Below are 18,282 nucleotides of genomic sequence, written 5' to 3'. Positions count from 1 at the left end.
CCACAATCTGCAATGCTGCTTCAAGGAAAGCTTCTCCCAATCTCCACCTGCATTGCTGCAGAGTAAATCCTTTCCTGCCTGTCATAACTTGTACAAGTCCAGACGAGCTGTCTTGCCATCCCTTTTGACACCCCCTTCTCCTTGTGGAAAGTCAGCAGCCTTTCCCTACATCTCATGTTTTCCAGACCTGGAAAGTTCCTTTTCTTTTTCTCTGGTATCTCTCCAACGGTTTGGCACAACTCTTAAAGCACAGTGATCAAAACAGGGCACAGAACCAATCAGACTTCACACCTCCTGGAGAAGGAAGGCCCCATACATTCCGCATCCAACACATCCCCCACAGCACCCTAAGTCCTGTCACTCAGACAACCTCGCACCCATCCACGGGTGCAAGCTTCGCACCTCTACGACTCACCTTCATCCCCACAAGGTTATTGTGAAAATCCACCCTGGCTCGCAAGTCCTTGTTGGGCTTCCTCCCCAGGAACTCCTTGACGAACTTGTTGCTGTATTTCAGGTTGTCACCACAGCCACCCCACTGCCAGGCCTCGCGGTTCTCCAGGTCAGGAGCCTCGTCGCAGGTGCAGCGCTCCATCCGGCCCGCGCTGCATGCCTTGGCCATGGCATGTGTCAGCCCTGCCGAGGAAATGGCGTAGAGGAAGGCTGTCTCCTTGAAACCTGGAGGGAGAGAGAAGGCTGCTTTAATTGTGGCTGGAGCAAGGGTTTAAAAAAAAAAAAAAAGAAGGAACCAAGAAACTAAAACAATCGGAGTGAAAATCATAAGAAGGTTCGAGCAATGCCATGCTCTACACACCATTGGTGGTAGAAGACGTGGTAGAGAACAGGGAATGATGGATCATAGATTGGCTAAGGTTGGAAGGGACCTGAAAGATCCTCCGAGCTCCAGCCCCCTACTCCAACCCTCCCCTGACATGGGCTGGTTGTTTCCTGCCAGATCAGACTGCTCAGGGCCCCATCCAACCTGGACTTCAAAGCCTCAAGGGACGGTGCATCCACACTCTCTCTGAGCAGCAGTGACAGGGCCTCACCACCCTCTGATTAAACAATTTCTTCCTAACACCTAAACCGAATTTCCCTTCTTTGCATTTAAAGCCACTCCTCCTTGTCCTATCGCTATAAGACTGTGTGAAAAGTCACTCCCCTTCCTCTGCTTATAAGCTCCTCCAAGTACTGGAAGGTCACAGCACAGTCTCCCCAGAGCCTTCTTGTCTCCAAGCCCAATTTCCTCAACATTTCCTCATGGTGAAGGAGCTCCAGCCCACTGAGCATCTTCTTGCCCCCCTCCAGACCTGCTCCAACAGCTCCACATCCTTCCTGTACTGGGAACCTTGTGCGTGGATAAAGCACTCCAGATGGGGCCTCATAATGGCAGAACAGAGGGGGACAATTGAGGTTCTCTGCTTGAAAACAGGAAGAGGTGAGCAAGACCTGGACAGGGCATGGAGGTATCATCATTGTGGTACAGCAGTACTACAGCCAAGGGGCCATCAAATGGAAGGAACCTAGCACAGACTTCCAGTCTGATGACTGAGGTAGAATCCATGAGGGCTTCCCCCTCCCCACAGAAAAAAAATCACCAGGATTTTATCAGATCCAACAAAATTGTTAACAAAAGGCAAGTAAGGGCTGGACAGCACTTAGTAATCAGCCTGTCACCCAAGGCAGTTCCCTCACAGACCTGAAGAAGCATTTGGACCTCAAACTTTTCATGTACAACCCTCTCCTTACACCTCTTTGCTCACTTGGAGCAGCATCTGCCTCCCCCCAGTGGGTAAACTGAGGCCCGTGATTTCAATACAAATGATAAAAGACAGAAATAAAAAAGCAAACATGCCAGTATTTATAGCTGATCATTCTCCGTCTATGGAAGCAGTAAATGACTGCATATTTGAGATGCAATTCCAGAACAGCTTTGGATCTGACTCAAGAAATCCCCCACTCAAAAATAACACAAGTGGATGGTGACAGTAGTGGATATATCTATAAACGAGTGTGTCAACCAAGGACATGCAGAGACACTGCCAGGTCATTTTTGGAACTGGTCCTTGGGAGGATCACGATAGTCCAAGTGGGCTCATGGGACACTATCCTGGCCCACCCCCAGAGCCTGCCTTCCCATAGCATATCTGGGTGCACAGGGTAGAACTTCAGCAGAAGAAAGGTGAAAATCCAGTCCTGGAGAAAGAGGTTTGGTCCTGTTTTGGCTCAAAACAGACTGTGTTAGGAATTGTCCAACCCTCCTACTGCTCACCTGGAAAAGAAGAGCAGAAACCCTTTCCCTCTCTGGAAGGAAGGCTGAAATAAAACAGGATTGACTCCACACTTGCTGGGGACACTGAAAAGAGTGGTTAGGGTTGAGAAAGCAGACTTGTTTTTCTTCCATTTGTTTTCCTCCTTGAAGTTATACCACGTCCTCCGGCATTCCAGAAACATCCTCAGCATCACAAATTGATGCTGAGGGCAGTTGGGGAATTCTTTATTTAATTCAAACCACAAAAAAACATGGATTTGTGGACCCGGGCAGAAAACACCACCTCAGCAGCTCTCATCTTTGACCAGCTAAATGCTAGGAATGCTGTAGATCGATGCTACCAAGCCCGCCACCACGCAGCATACTGAATTTGACATGGAGCCAGGCTTTCCTCTGCCAATCCCCTCATCAGCCTCAGCTCTCCTCCTCCCCTTCTCCATCACCAATGGCCCACAGATGCCCAGAGCCCATCAGCGCGGGTATCATCTCGCCCACAGGCAGCTCAGGCAGCTCTCAAGTGAGTCCGTGTGACATTTGGCTCCGGCCAGATTTAAAGCCATCTCTTGCCGTGCACTATTTGATTGCACCGAGATATGTTGTAACAAGATAATGAGCTTTAAATCAATGCAGGCATTCTGGTGCATCGACAGCCTGCCATCCGCAGCTATCCCCTTTCAGCCATTTCCAAAATTGTTTGTGAGTATCCGAACAGGATAACGAGTCCCTTGAACAATCTCCTGTTATTTTAAGAAACGGGCTGCATCAGCCCAAATTGCAAACCAGCAGCCAGGCTGCGCTGGGGTGCGAGAGGAACAATGGAGGGAGAAAGTTTTCTTAAGTGAAATATTTGCGGTCGGTGTTATTTATTTATTCTTTATATTCCTCTCTGCAACAGTCCTGGAGGAGAAAACAAAGAAAAAGACATTCCCCCGCTGATATATTGGAATAGCTGTGTCACTGGGGGTCGCAGCCATACCCCGTTGCCCTCGGGGTATCGCTCGTTGCAGTGCTGAACCAGGAACCAGCAGCTCCTGGAGAGGAGGAGAAAGATTTACAGGGCTGCAAGCTGCGCTGTGGGAACAATACCTGAAGGATTTACAGCACTGGTGGCAGGCTGAGATGCTGCAAGAGCATAAAGCATGGAAGAATGAGACAGCAGGCAGAGCTCTGCAACCCTCAGTGCTACTATTTATTAAATAGGGTCCTGACAAGGGGGGTGGGATGGTTCTCAGCAGGTTTTTTTTTTTTTTCCAGCAGCAAAATTTCAGGCTGCTCTGGAATACCCCTTCCCCTAACTGAGGGCACATCTGAAGGAGCAAGCTGCGGCCTCCAGGTGTCAGCATGAGAAAGTGCTTGAGTTTCCCAAGGCACCACAAATCCAGGGACTCCTCTGGCATGCAGAGATATTTTTAAATGTCTTGCAGCTCTGGCTGCACCTCTTGGGTTTCATAAGGACGCTCCTTGTTTCCACCACCGTCGGTGACAGTGCATTAGTTGAGCCCCAGTGCTTCTCAATGCCTCCCTCCCATTTCTTAGGGAACAAGGGAGCACTGCAGAGCTCCAATCCCATCTTTGAGCACGTCAGACTCTGCATCTCTAAGTCCAATTGCTGAGGGTGGGACTTTCTGGGAGTCACTGAAGCACTCCAGTTCCAAGGAAGACTGCTGTGAAACGAGCCTGCTGCATCGTTAGCTTCAGTCCAGTAATAAGAAATGGATTTTGGCAGAACTGGAACTTCCAAGCCAAGCCATTCTATGACTCTGTTCTATTGTGAGGTTGCAGGGAAGCTGCACTACACAAAGCAGTGCAAAGGAAACAGGCAGAACACAGCACCTGCTCCTCTAATGCTCCTCATCAGCTTCTGGTCATCTCCACCTAAGCTGAAAGCAGAATGGGCACTACTCTCTGCTCACAGCCAGGGAGCTTTTCCCCAGGTAGAACAGAACAGGGCATGGAAGCATTGAGTTTCTTGCCTTGCATCATGACCCCACAGAAATTCTTGTTTGCCCAGAAGAGTTTTTCATCTCCATCGCCTTATCAAGGCATTTTCCCAATTTCTTTCTTTATTGTCACAATAAATAGGAAAAATAAATTGATTAAAAAAAAAAAAAAAAGACAGTTTTGGGAACTTCAATCTCTTCTCCTATAGCAACAGCTCAACTTCCAGCAGAAGTGAGGAGCAAGCAGAGCTCCTGGCTGCAGATGTATGCACAAACATCTCCAACCTCCACACAGAGGAGCTATGGCTAGTGACGGGAGGCAGGCAGAGGTTCCTTTGCTGTGAGCACATGAATCACAGCCACAGAATGCACGCTGTACACCTCCACAGATGAGCTAAGCCTGGCTTTGTCTTTACCTTCCACAAAGGTTGGGCTTGTTTAGCTGGGAGAAAGCTCCAGGGAGACCTTGTTGCAGCCTTTCAAAACTTGAAGGGAGCAGGGAAACTGAAATTTTCCGTGGTTTAATAGTGATAGGACAAAGGGGAATTAACTTAAAATAAGAGAGATTTAGGCTACACGTTAGGAAGAAATTGTTTACTCAGAGGGTGGTGAGGCCCTGGCACTGCTGCCCAGAGAGGGTGTGGGCATCCCATCCCTGGAGGTGCTCAAGGCCAGCTTGGATGGGGTGCTGGGCAGCCTGAGCAGGTGTTGGGGAACCCAACCCAGGACAGAGGGGCTGGAACTGGATGATCTTTCAGGTTCCTTCCAACCCAAACCATCACGTGAGTCTACAAAACTCTTTTCAGAGCTCTGACGAGGTGACCACCCTCTCCACTGGCACGAGGATGATCACTGTGTAAAATGGCAGGGAAGCCCGCCAGTGTACGAGATGCCAGCAGACCCAAGCAAAACCTCACCCCACTCACCCCTCTTTAGCAAGCTGGCCCGGTAGCGGCCCTCCAGGGTGCAATTCCAACGCTCAAAGCGAAACTGGTACTGGCACTCCAGTGCACTCATGCTGATGGCCTCCATCAGGGTCTCAGCCACGCCGGGGTCCCGCCGGCACATCCTGCGCTGCTTCTTCTCCAGCTTCAGGCGGTCACAGACTTTGTAGTGGGCTTTGACGGCGGCTTCCTCCATTTCTGAGGTCAGAGGGAGGATGGTCAGGGGTTCGTTGCCCGTCAGCCTGCAGAGAAGCAGAGGGTTAAAGGGTGAGAATGAGTTGAGTACCCACTGGGAAGCGTTGCGAGAGATTTTACAGCAAGGCTCTCTGCAGTGTGTGCGCGACAGGAAGGTAAGAAGCAATGCTTGGATTTATTTTCTCCACGGAGTTTGTTTGGATGGAAGACCTTGGCAATCGCCACCTCTGTCAAACTCAAAATTGCCAAAGGACAGTTAATTTAAAACTGAAATAGGGAAAATATTACAGAAGGTACATAAGTGCATGAATTCAGGAAACTAGCAAGAAGGCAAGAACACTGCAGCCACTCTCCTGTGCTCTAAATAAGAAAATAGTCATTCCAGGGCATCAAGCAGAGCCAGAACCAGCTAGAGAAGGTGACTTGTGCCACCAGACCCCGGGAGAGACACACCAAGAGAGCACGTACAGCCACTCCACCCTAAGCAGAACAACAGGAGAGATCCCTACACAAACCCCAGCCACAGTCTGAGGCTTGCAGGCAGGACACACTTTGAGAGACAACGATGCCAAAAGGTTTTAACAAGGAAGAATGAGCCTACAAAACGACCTGAAGAAATTCAGCAAGACGTGTCCTTCTATTCTCCCCTGTACAAGGTCCTTGACTCCAAATGTGCAACAAAAGAAGCCAGAGTACTGTTCCCGGTGTCAAGTGACGAGCTGCTGGAAAAGGACCAGGCTGGCATCGGCCCCAGGGAGCAGTGAGGCTTCAGGAACATCTGCTGGGCTCAGCAGCGGGTTGCTGGCCGGGCTGTCTGCATCCCACTCTGCTGGCTCTTTCCTAATCCGGCCAGGTGCCAGTCCACGCAGTCAATGGGGATCACTATGAAAGGTTTCTGAAGAACCTGAAGACACGTTGCCCCAGCCAAAAGGAAGGAAGAATTGCTTAAAGCCAGAATTAAAACCTGTTGGAACGCGTTGCAGATGGGCGTGCGCAGTGATCGTAGGTCAAGACCCACCAGGAGAAACATGGTGGCAGGCACGGAAGTGGGGAACACACTCATCACCTTCACCAAACACTGAGTGACCATGGAAATGGTTAAAAATCCTCAAGAACAGCAGCTTGATGTTCCTTTTCCAATGAGGATTTATCTGTAATTAACGGGACGCATCCTGCCTGGAGGGCTCCCATGAGGCATGCACCTCCAGTGCCTTAATTCCCAAACCTCCCATACACAACTGGCACAAAAGACTGACCTGAGCCACAGCCAAGCAACACATAGTAGAGCTGACAAGTATTCCTGATCATTTAATGAGGTGATTTAACATCAAACCAGGGTAGAAGCAAATAAATAATTAAGAGGAAAAAAAAAAAAAAGGTCAGTTTGTGGTTTGTGGTTTTGGTGGGTTTGGGGTTGTGGTGTTTTGTTTTTTTTCTTTAGGAGAACAAAGACATGGTCAGGAAAACATTCTCCTTCAGTTATTTTTTTAAAAAAGTACCAGGATTTCCAAGAAGAAAAAGCTGCAATGATAAAAACATAAAAAAATGAAGAGTCAAAGTGATATGTGGGTAACACAGAAAAATAGTGTGACCAATGTAAATCCCCCACCCAAAAAGAGTTTGTTTGTTCTCCAAAAGAACCTGTTCCTAGAAAGATAAAGACACTGACAAATATTAACCTTCACATTTTTGCTCTGCACTGTGTGCACTTGGGCTCGACCACTGCCCAAGGACTGGGGACATCATCTGGCCCTGGTGACCTCATTAACCATGAATGTTTTTGGAGGGGTGGCTCAATCCAAGCTTTGCAGTAGTAAGTAACTGTAACAAAATCTCCAAGACATTCATTCCTGGCTCTTATCAATACTTTTCTCCCCAAAGGTTCAATCCTGGTAACAAGGGATATCCTCAGCTGACAAAGAGAAGAGAGGAAAGCGTAACGTGTTTCCCACCTCTCTTCCAGTTCACCTTTCCAACTGGTACTGGTCAGCAAAATGCCCCGGAGAACATAAGCTCCAGGTATCGTGTAGGAGTCAGGGGGAGTGATGCAGCAGCTGATCCTACAGGTAAGGCTCCTGCAGAGCAACCAGCTATTTGGAGCCCCTTCACATCCCTCCCATTCGATGTCTGCCTTTGAGATACTTCAAAATGTGGATTTCTTACAGAGAATCATATGATGGCTGGGGTTGGAAGTGACCTGACAGATCATCCAGTTCCACCTGCCCTGCTATGGGCAAGGTTGCCTCCCACCAGATCATGCTGCCAACCTGGTCTTGGGCACCTCCAGGGATGGGGCAGTCAGAGCTCTCTGAGCAGCACTGTCAGCAGTCCCAGTAAGAGTCAGCCAAATAACAGAACAAAATAAAGAGCCTGGGACAAGGAGAAGGTACAAAACAGGATTTGTGGTGCTACACAGTCAGAAGATGAACCTCTGGCTCCTGCTTTTGATTTGCCGATGGAAAGCCACGGGAAACAATAGGAAGCATTAAATGGACATACTATCAGCAATGTCCTGTGCAGAGGCTTGAGCAAAAGTTCACCAGCTCTGACAAGCAGAACACGCAGGTAACACCATGTAAGCTGAAAACACTGGGCCAGCATCTCCACTTCCAAACCCCCGCCTCACCCTTGCCTTGGGACACAACGCAAAGACACCACACCAACGTGATGAAAAGCAGGACACTTCCCCCACCTCTTCGGCCCGTTTCCTGACCCAGCTCTGCACCGAGGAGCGTGCTATCTTCAGTCTTCATCCAGCACAGAAAAGGGACATCAAAAACCAAGCGGGTGAGAAACAAGCCACGCATCAATAATAAACAAGCACAGGCAGAGCTGGTGCCCCCACCTGAAACACTGCCTCGGAGCTGCCACTGCATGGAACCTTTGTAATCCCATAAAGCCCTTTTATGCAACCTAGGCTGAGTGAGGTCCTGTAAGGCAACGGTGTCAGAGTTGGATGCTTTCTCAGCTCCTCACAAAGACTGAGCTGTTCCTTCCAAGAAAATCTTTCAGGATGGGGAAAAAGGGGGCTAGTTGTTTATTTAATATCGTTCTTACTGCTCGCCCAGTCTGCAACTTCTTTTATTAGAAAGATAGCCAGCACTCTGTGCTACTGCATTATTTTGGATTGAGGAGGCTGAGCATCAGATGGAGGTGTGTTTGTCCACCAGGAACCTGGAGAGAGACCGAACAGCTTGCTGCCCACAACCCAGGAAGCTTTAGCTCTCTGGAAGTTAACTCTGGCCTCCATGAGGGTTACAGGGCCAAGGGACTCAGTTTGTGCTTCAGATTTTGTCTTCTTTTTCTGTACACCTCCACCTGCCTTCTGCTCTGAACATGCTTGCACCATCCATCCATACCTCAGGAAGGATTTTGTTGCCCAGTCCCACATCTCTCAGTTCAGGGGAACCTTCCCAACATCATTCTCCTTCCAAACTCTTTTCCAGTTCAATCCCTCACCGGTTTGAAGTCAGGAAACCAAAACTTTATTATCCTCAGCTGTAAGCAGCAAGAACTACTGGGTTTGCACAAACACTATTGGTGGCATTCAGCTGCCTTAGTCACACACTCTGTGTAGCAATCTGGACTCATTGCTCCTCCAGAGAGGTGATTCCACATGGATCCCCATTTCAGTTCATTTTTGAAGGCTTTTCATCACACCAGCTCATTCTTTTAAACGTATCCCTATATTTTCTCTTACATCATGGGGTCTTTCCTGGTGGGAATTTGAGGGGGATAAGTCAGAGACACGGAGCCTGCACAGATCTGTGACAGCATGCTTATTTTTGACACGCTCAAGAGTTTCCTTCTGCAATTGCTGCCAGCAACATGAGCCAAGGTGAGCTGGGAGGAAACGCCTCTGCTACACCCGCCCAGAATGACAGCCCTGCTGAAATACTACATTCCTACTCTGTAGCTTCCTTCTCTGCCAGGAGATTTATCTTCATTACATCTGTACAAGGCCCCCCCCCCAGATGATTTGATTTTTTTTTTGATTCCTTGAATATTTTTCCTGTGGTATTGCACCTCTTCCGATCCTTGTTCTACACTTTCTACCATTTCTTTCTTTTCCTCCAATAATAAAGAAGTAGATTTTGAGAAGCTGAGAAGTACACTGCAACACAAAAATTAATTTCTCTACAACTCCAGGAGCCAGACTGAGCTATGCAAGACTTCAGGCATTCAGGTATTATTGTTTCTTGCACCCACCAGCCTACAAACACCCATTCTCTCTCTCATTGCCATTATTCCACACTACGACAAAGCTTCCCTGAGTTGGCCTACCACGCTTCCTCCCCAACCCACAAAGGCCAGAGGTTGCTTGAAGTGTGACAGCTCAGAAGTCCAGACAAATTAGGAATGGTTGACCACCAAAGAATCAACTCTTTTGTCAAATATCTCATTCTATCCTGTGTGGGTTTGTGGGTTGTTGGGTTTTTTTTAACGCTTCCACAGGAACAGGTGCCACCATCATGCCCGCACTGTAACTCGACGTTTTTTGGACAAATCTATGCAAAGAGCACCTGCCAACCTCAGTTCTGCGTTTGCCAGAACATGCTGAAGCACAGATAAACCACAAACAATATGAAGTCAGAGAAGGCTTTTTCCCTTTCTCCTAGTGAAAAATCAGTTCTTCCTATGCTCCGAAGTCAAAATTAAGCATTTCTGCTGCAACCTACAGCATTTATCTGTGTTCAGACATTCACATCCATTGCCATCTTGCCTTTAGGTTACAGAATCCAAAAACATACGTGTTAGTTTCAGAATCCACTGCAATTCTCCAAGCTACAACACCACAGATTTCCTACATTTGTTGAAGGACACACACACAAATCCTATTAAAAAAAAAAACAAACCAAGGTATTCTCCTTGGATCCAATGATATTAGAATCATAGAACGACAAGCTTGGAAAGGACCTATAAGACCATCTAGTCCAACTGTCCACCCATTACCATTGCTACCACAAGCTACCAAACCATATCTCATAGCTCCTCATCCAGACACCTCTTTACAGCTGCTACACCTCAGAACAAATTAAACTCCGCCATGAAGATCACTCTCATAGACGTATTTGCCTCTTTTAGCTCAGCCTGATCACCAGCTTCCCCAAACCTGATGCTTTGCACTGTTTCTTATCATCTGCAGATCACAACCCTTTATGCATGTGCTAGTTCTTTTCCTTGTAGGTCATTTCCAACCTCCTCACCACTCCGTGTGTATGCACCTCTCCTTTTTCCTCTCCACATCATTCTCCACAAACAATGGTGCCTTGCTGCTGGGGACAGCTTGAGAAACAGCAAACAAGCATTTGGAAACCCAAGTTGTGAACACAGCTATTCTCTTGACAACAGGGTCTCAATTGCTATTTTGATCCTTATCTTCTTCTCAATGCCACAGCACACACAGTAACCTCTGACAAGTGGCTTTCCTTTCAGAAACAGCACCACAGAGACAATTACCAACATTACACACTTCCCCCAACACACGGCATCAGCAGCAGAGCCCTGCAACCTCACTGTATGGAGATGGAAGCAGCCATCCCCTATGCTCATAGTCCTGACAAGCACAGGGGAAAACACACCTCCAGGTGCCTGGTTCTCCTTCTGAACATAGTAATTCAGAGGGTGAAAAGGAGATGAACTACAGCACAAAGAGAATTCCCAAACCAATAGATACTACTTCCCAAGGAAGGAGACATGAGCGTCCATCACTCATGCAGTGTGCTCAGATTACCTGGACAGATCTACACAGTGAGAACGTTCTTCTCTGGGCCCTCTTGCCATCCCGGATAAGGGAATGAAGGAGCAGACCTGCTACACATACCTGCCAGGCTCTCAAGGCCTTCCAAAAGTCATTCCCAACATCCAGGGATAAGATCAAACAACTGCTTCTCAAAGAAAGCATTTGCTGCCGCAATCTCTAGCTTTTCCTGCCCAGCACAGCTCTCCTAAATGCTTCTAGCATTTACAGCAACCACTCTTTGATCCCAAAATCATTAAAGCTCTTTTCAGACCCAGGTGTTACCACAGAAATAATTTACATCTGAGTTGCCCATTTTAGCTTCAGCTGAAGTTCACAGAGAAGTCAGAGGACTTCACCCAGGCTGCTGAATGCAGCAGTCCAAGCAAGGAGACACCTACCTAGCTGAGGAAAGAGCTGGACCCTAACACTTAAGCTCTCTTCAGGATTCTTCTGTGAATGGGGCAAGAGAGGGATGGTTGCTTACCAGACACAGAATGCTTGCTATGCATTATAAATAAATTTTCATACGACTTCATGCCAAATCACACCTGCAGCTTCTGCACAAATCACTCTCCCCCCCATTAATAAAAAGATTTGGTGCATGGCACATGAAGGTCTAGATACCAAAGGCAAAATAGTTCAATGAACGTGCAGGGAATACGTGACTCCATTCAGATACGGAGCTGTGGATACTATGGCACATTCCTTCACTGGGCCCACGGGACCAAGGTGCCATGAGGAATAGCTATTTTCACTCTGTAGCCACCAGAAATACCACAAGCAAATACTTGAGCTGCAGCATTTCCCACTCATGCGAGGCAGAAAAGCCATACAAGTTCTGAATGGCAGCATTCCCCCAAAGGAAGGAAGCACTGCCTTCCTTTCTCCCTCCCTTTCCCCAACGAGGAGGGCACAAGCAATCACAGAGAGACCCAAGAGCAGAGCAAGGAACCAAACTCTGCTCTTCCAACCCGTGGTGGTGTGCCTGAACCACAAGGCCGCAATACCCAAACCCTTCCTCCCCCTCCCTACAACAAACCTCATTCAGGAAGTTTCCAGTGCTCACACTTTTATTTTTGGCAAGTAGAAGAGCTGAGATTCGCCAGGACAGAGATGACACAGGGAAAAGGCTCATACCAGGATCAGGCTCTAGAAGCCTTTGTAATATTTGGGGCCAGCCCCGTTGAATACCTTTGTTGGTGATCTGGATGAAGGGAATTGAGTGCACCCTCAATAGCTTTGCAGGTGACATCCATCAGGGAGGAAGTGTTGATTTGCCTGATGGAGAAAGGACCTTCAGAGCGACCTAGACAGGCTGAGATTGAATGAGCTTTAACATGACAAAGTGTCAGGTCCTTCACTTTGGTCACAACAGCCTCATGCAATGCTATAGACTTGGGGCAGAGTAGCTGGAAAGCTGCATGGAGGAAAAGGATCTGGGGGAGCTGGCTGGCAGCCGGCTGAACGCGAGCCAGCAGCATGCCCAGGTGGCCAAGAAGGCCAGCAGCATCCTGGCCTTGTGTCAGCAATAGCAGAGCCAGCAGGAGCAGGTGATCATCCTTCTGTTCTGGCACTGGTGAGGCTGTACCTCAAGTGCTGTGTTCACTGTGGGGCCCCAAACTAAAAGAAGGCATTGAGGCCTTGGAGCGTGTCCGGAGAAGGGCAACGGAGCTGCAAGGGGTCCAGAGCACAGTTCTGATAGGGATCAGCTGAGGGAATTGGGATGGTTCAGTCTGGAGAAGAGAAGGCTCAGGGAAAACATCATTGCTCCCTACAACAACCTGAAAGGAAAGTGTAGAAAGATGGGGGTTGGCCTCTTTTCCCAGCTAACAGAAACAATACAGGAGGAGATGGTCTCAAGGTGTAAGAGGGGAGATTCAGGTTAGATATTAAGAACAATTTCTTAACAGGAAGAGCAGAAAGGCACAGGAGAGGGACAGAGAAATGGTAGAGTCACCATCCCTTCGGGTGTCCCAGAGCTATTCAGATGTGGCACTGAATAATATGGTCACTGAGCATGGGTTCAGGATGCACTTCAGGATCTTAGAGGTCTTTTCCAATCTTTATAATTCTACGATTCCTCTGTGATACACATAGCTCACACTGTAAGGGGCCCAATAGCTCCCAGATGACCTCTAGAAAACACTGCTGGGTTTTCAGGGGGAGGACTTGTTTTTTCATAATTCAGTATCAGCTGGGAGCTCCAAGGTAGTTCGATGCCAAGAGCTGCCTGCAATCAAATTCCACTGCAAACAACCTATTTTGCCTGCAAGTGGGCAGAGGAAGGGGGAGAAGAGGAAGGGAAGGCTGTTTCCTCTCCCCTTCATCCTCTGAAGAATGAAGCAGCAATCAGCCAGATTTATGGAGGATTTTTAACCCAACTTAAAACCGGCCGGTGAACTGCGGTGCCAGTGGAATGCATGGGCCAGGCAGCAACAGGGGCTTTCGTTGCTGATTTAAGATGGCATTAAGCTTCACCCTTCCCAGCTGGTGCCAGGAATTACCCACCCACTGCCCCTGGCTGCTCGCTATTCTGGCTACTGATGGATTTTATGTCTTCAAGCTTTGTTTCTTCCTCAATATCTTTTTATTTACTGACACGCTTCATCTCAGACCATACACAGCCCATAGGTAGGAGTTCATCTGAATCCAGAATTGGGTCTAACACCTCTCCATAACATAAAACAGAGATCACATTCACAAGAACATACACAAGCATCCCTCTCCTTGCCTTGCTTTTAAATCAGTTCTGGTAGGGTTGACGACCAGAAAGCCACATAATAGATCACACAAAGGAATACAGCAGTTGTACAATATTCTTGCAATGAAGAGTTAAGCCCCGAGCAAACCCTGTTTCCTCTGCTCCTACTATACAGATCAAATTCCTAAGAGGCAGAAATTCATTTGTGATACAAAACTGAAGGAGCAGTTTTGCTCTCTCATTCTAAGCAAGGAAAATCAAAACTTCATCGACTTGCTTGGTATCTTCCATTGTCTGGGGAGAGTTATCCTTTGGTAAGGGTATTTAGTATTCAAAATATAAAGAGTGAAGTAACTTATAGTGATCCAACACACTGACTCAAGCCAGAAATGCATTAAAATAAAGTAATAAGTGCAGTCTGTTCAGACCCTAATCATTCCCTCACCCTCCCAAACCATATTTTATTAAACTTCAAGACTCTCTATCGCCAGTGGCAGTGAAACCCAAACATTTAAATAGATAGACTCCAAAAGGGATTGATCATCCAGGTGGGTGAACATGAGGACTTGAATGCAGCCTCCTGCTTCAGGAAGCCTTTACACCAGTGACTGCCCAAACCATACAGGCTATCCCAAGAGATATCATCTGTCCCATTTCAACTTGGTTTCTCCAAGATGGAGAAAGATTATATTCTTGGATGAATAAACCTTCATTTCAGCCCACAGTATCAGAGAACAGTTTGGATTGGAAGGGACGATAAAGCCAATCCAGGTGCAGCACCTCACTAGTTCAGGCTGCCCAGGGTCCCATCCAGTTTGGCCTCGAGCTCCTCCAAGGATGGGATAGCCATAGCTCTCTGTGCAGCAGTGCCTGTGCCTCACCTCCCTCTGAGTAAAGAATGTCCTCCTCATATCTAAACTAAAAGAGAGATTTAGATTTAAACCATCCCCCCTTGTCCTATCACGACCTTCTTGGGTAAAAAGTCACCCTCCCCTTGATTAAAAACTTCCCTAAATTACTGGAAGGCCATAATGAGGTCTCCTTTGAGCCTGCTCTTCCCCAGGATGAAGAAGCCCAACTCCCTCAGCCTGCCTCCATAAAGAGCACTGCTCCAGCCCTCTGAGCATCCTCATGGTCCTCTTCCAGACCCCTCCAACAACACAGCATCTCTCTTGCACTGGAGGCCCCACGAGGGCAGAGCAGAGGGGGACAACCACCTCCCTCACTCTGCTCTTGCTGCCATGCTCACTTTGCCCACCCCACCTCCACAGCCCCACCAGCTCCAGGCAGCCCTCCACCCACGGGCACCCCCAGCACTCTGGGACATGGGCATGCTGCGAACAGCCCCAGCGCCAGCACGGCCAGCATGTGTTAGTGTCAGTCTCTTCCACCCACTCCTGCCAGGGAACGCATCTGACTTTATAATGAATTGCCCATTTGTCTCTCCCTAACACCTCAGCCAGCCTTTTGTTAAGCCTTATCTCCCAAATTTAACAGCTCCCCGGTGCACATCATGCAACAGGACTTGGCTTCTTCCTTCCCCCCCCCCCCCTCCTCCTCCCCAGTCCGTCTGTCGTATAAATCGTGCTGTCCATCCCAAACACTGCCCTCTCTGTTCTCAGCAGATGCCGCAGTTATGGAGCTGTCCTTGCCCAGACCACAGAGATTGGCAGCAGGGGAAGAAGCTCCTCATAGCCAACGCAGCAGCTTCCCTCGCTGCCTGAGGATAGCCCTACGTGCACGCACACCCAGCAGCACAGAAAAAGGTTATTCGCCAAACACCAGCATCTCCAAAGCTGGGGGGGGGGACTGAAGAAGCCTTTGAGGAAAGCACAGTGAATGTAGAGCTCCTTGGCACAGCTCATCTTCCTGCTGCCTTGCTTTCTCCTCCCTCCCTAACCCCTATTCTCATAATACACAAGACCCAGCTGCAACCTCGACATTTTCCTTAACAACTTACAGATAAATGACAACTTCTCCCAACAAGTGCAGGTTAAGGCTGAAGGGGTTTTCACCTCTCCCTCCCCTCAAAACATTTCACCCAGCCTCTATTTTATATCTCACGGAGGTCAGCTCACGGAGTATTTAGATGGTTGGGCAGTTTGACACATCATCTGCTCTATTTTAGGAGCAGTTTACGGCTCTGCAATTCCTCCCCTGCACAGCAGTGATAGCTTTTCCACTCTAATGTCACATTATCCTCGTGGAAGGTTTAAAAACTAAACAGGTGAAAAAAAAACAAACTTTCTGGGCACTGGGGAGGGCAGGATGCACGAGAGCCACACTGCGCTGATGAGATGGTACACTCTTATCCTCACTCTGAGCTCCAAGAGGGATTATGTGGAGGAACTGGGAGCACACAGCCTGATTCCCTACATTAGACATGATACTCAAAGGCTCTCACACAAAGGTCATCCCATGACAAAAGTTGCCTCATGAATGTCTTCCTGAAGAAGCTTTGCAGCCCTGATGTTTTACAAGCTCTAGAGGGGATTTTGAGAGTCAGGTTCTCCAGCTAAACAGACTATGGACAAGGTGTCAGACTTCTCACACACAGATTTGCAGGAGACTGTGTTCTTGCTGAGGTTTACCCACCTACAGAATGAGTTCCTATGAATCCAACTGGTGTCACGACTCCTTTTTGTTTTCACCTGCAAGGGCGCTGCTAATTGCATATGATGAATACTTTGATAATAGATAGCAATGACCTGTGCTATTGGAAAATCTTCACTTGCTTTATCATACAATCATGAAGGTTGGAGAACTCTAATATCCCCAAGTCCAACCCCAACCCATCCCACCATGCCCACTGACCGTGTCCCTCAGTGCCACCTCTCCACAGCTCTTGAACATCTGCAGGGATGGTGACTCCACCACCACACTGTGCCAGAGCATCACCACTCATGAGAAGAAATTTTTTCCACATTTTTTTGAAGGTAACTGGACTACAGAACATCAGCATGAACCACACCCAGACCTACCTCAGCCAACACTTCATGTAAATACCCTCAGGCACTTATCCTAGATTCATAGCTTGGGTTGTAACAGGCCTTAGAGGTCATCTAGTTCCAACCTCCAAACTTTGTGACCGTTCTTTTATTGTACTATCTATAGTTCTTACAAATAGAAGAGACAAATTTACCAAAACACTAAAACCCAATGGGGCTCAAAGTTTTCTGCTGTTGTAGATGACACAGCACACCATCCATCTTCAGAGCAATGCATTAGTGCTCATGAATTGGAAGAAAAAAATATTCCTTTATGCACTGTATTAGAAAAGGTATGTGGGTCACGCTCAACGAACCAGTATTAAGGAAAGCATTTCCTTCCTGTATTGATCATCCATCCACCCAACTGAGTTGTATTAAAAAGGCAGGGGGGAGGACAACAAGCCAAGTGTTATACATAGCAAATTCTGATTAGATTATGAAACTTTAAGACGATCTTAACAAGTGGACAGTGTGCATTTTACATAATTAGCTTGTTACTTATAAATGCCTTACATAGTGCCAATGGCAGATTTTCACCACCTAAAATAGCCCAAAGCTGTTGGATTCAGGAACTGCTGCCATCCCAATTTAGATCAACCCAAATACAGAAACCACGAGGTGGTTTTGTTACACCAAGATTAAGAATTGAATCGGCTCTTGTGTTCCTGGATATTATGTCACCTTGCAAGCCCAATCCTCACCAAATGTGAAAGCTGTTCTTCACAACGTTTTGATGGATTTCAGGTTCCCTTTTGGAGGAGCAGAACTTCAGCAAGACTGGACGTAAAGATGCAGCACTGTGGGATGCCACAGCTGCATCCATATTTATATTGCAGGGAACTGTTGCCCATCCCCATGAGATGTATGCTTCATGAAACTGAAACAGAAGCTCAGCAGGTCTTGAGGTACAAGCACTGCCTGTGAAGCAGGACCTCAGAAACAGCAAGCCAAAAGAGGAAGTCCTTTGATTTGCCAGTTGAGCACACTTGACATCAAAGTCCCAACAAATGCAAAGATGCACACTGTTATCCCTACCCAACTCCTTCCCACTGCCTGCAGACATTTGAAGGAATAAACATTATGAACGACATGAGATTCCTTTTGGCTGTGAGAAACCACACTTAGTCCAGCAGCTCTGAGAGATGCCCCATAAATCTACACATCTGGAAGTTGGAAAAACAAAACCCAAGCAGTACACTTCTTGCAGTCACCTCTACAAAATGACACAAGTTGATACTCCAATGAATTATCTCAGCAGTCTGAAAATACAAGATACATCTTCCAACCCGGAACTAGATGATTGGTTTTGCCTAGATTCACAAAGACATTTAGCTAGCACCTCATTTAAAGTAATTACAATCTATAACCTTAAATGTCTCTTGAGTTCAGAATGCTTTTGAGTCCACCTGTGAAAGAGAGACAGAAATCTGAAAGTTCTGGATTTAAATTATTCCTTGTGAACTATTGTGAGAACTGGAAGTGGAAGTGATGAAAGCC

General features: G+C 47.5%; 1 protein-coding gene across 1 annotated transcript in view; it reads right to left on the bottom strand.

Moving 5' to 3' along the window:
• WNT9A (Wnt family member 9A) overlaps positions 1 to 18,282 on the bottom strand; it is a 49,548-nt gene that overhangs the window by 11,944 nt on the left and 19,322 nt on the right. The window contains exons 2-3 of the mRNA XM_065744840.1: positions 5,139 to 5,398; positions 416 to 678 (exon numbers count right to left, since the gene is read on the bottom strand). Of these exons, the coding sequence (XP_065600912.1) occupies positions 416 to 678; positions 5,139 to 5,398 (523 nt within the window). The remainder of the gene's footprint in view (positions 1 to 415; positions 679 to 5,138; positions 5,399 to 18,282) is intronic.

The sequence above is a fragment of the Cyrtonyx montezumae genome, unplaced genomic scaffold, assembly GCF_038088225.1.
Source record: "Cyrtonyx montezumae isolate F1298 unplaced genomic scaffold, pur_monq_1.0 scaffold_32, whole genome shotgun sequence".
NCBI classification, from domain to species: domain Eukaryota; kingdom Metazoa; phylum Chordata; class Aves; order Galliformes; family Odontophoridae; genus Cyrtonyx; species Cyrtonyx montezumae.
Note: the sequence above shows the minus strand (reverse complement) of the source record. Positions and strands in the feature narration are given on the sequence as shown.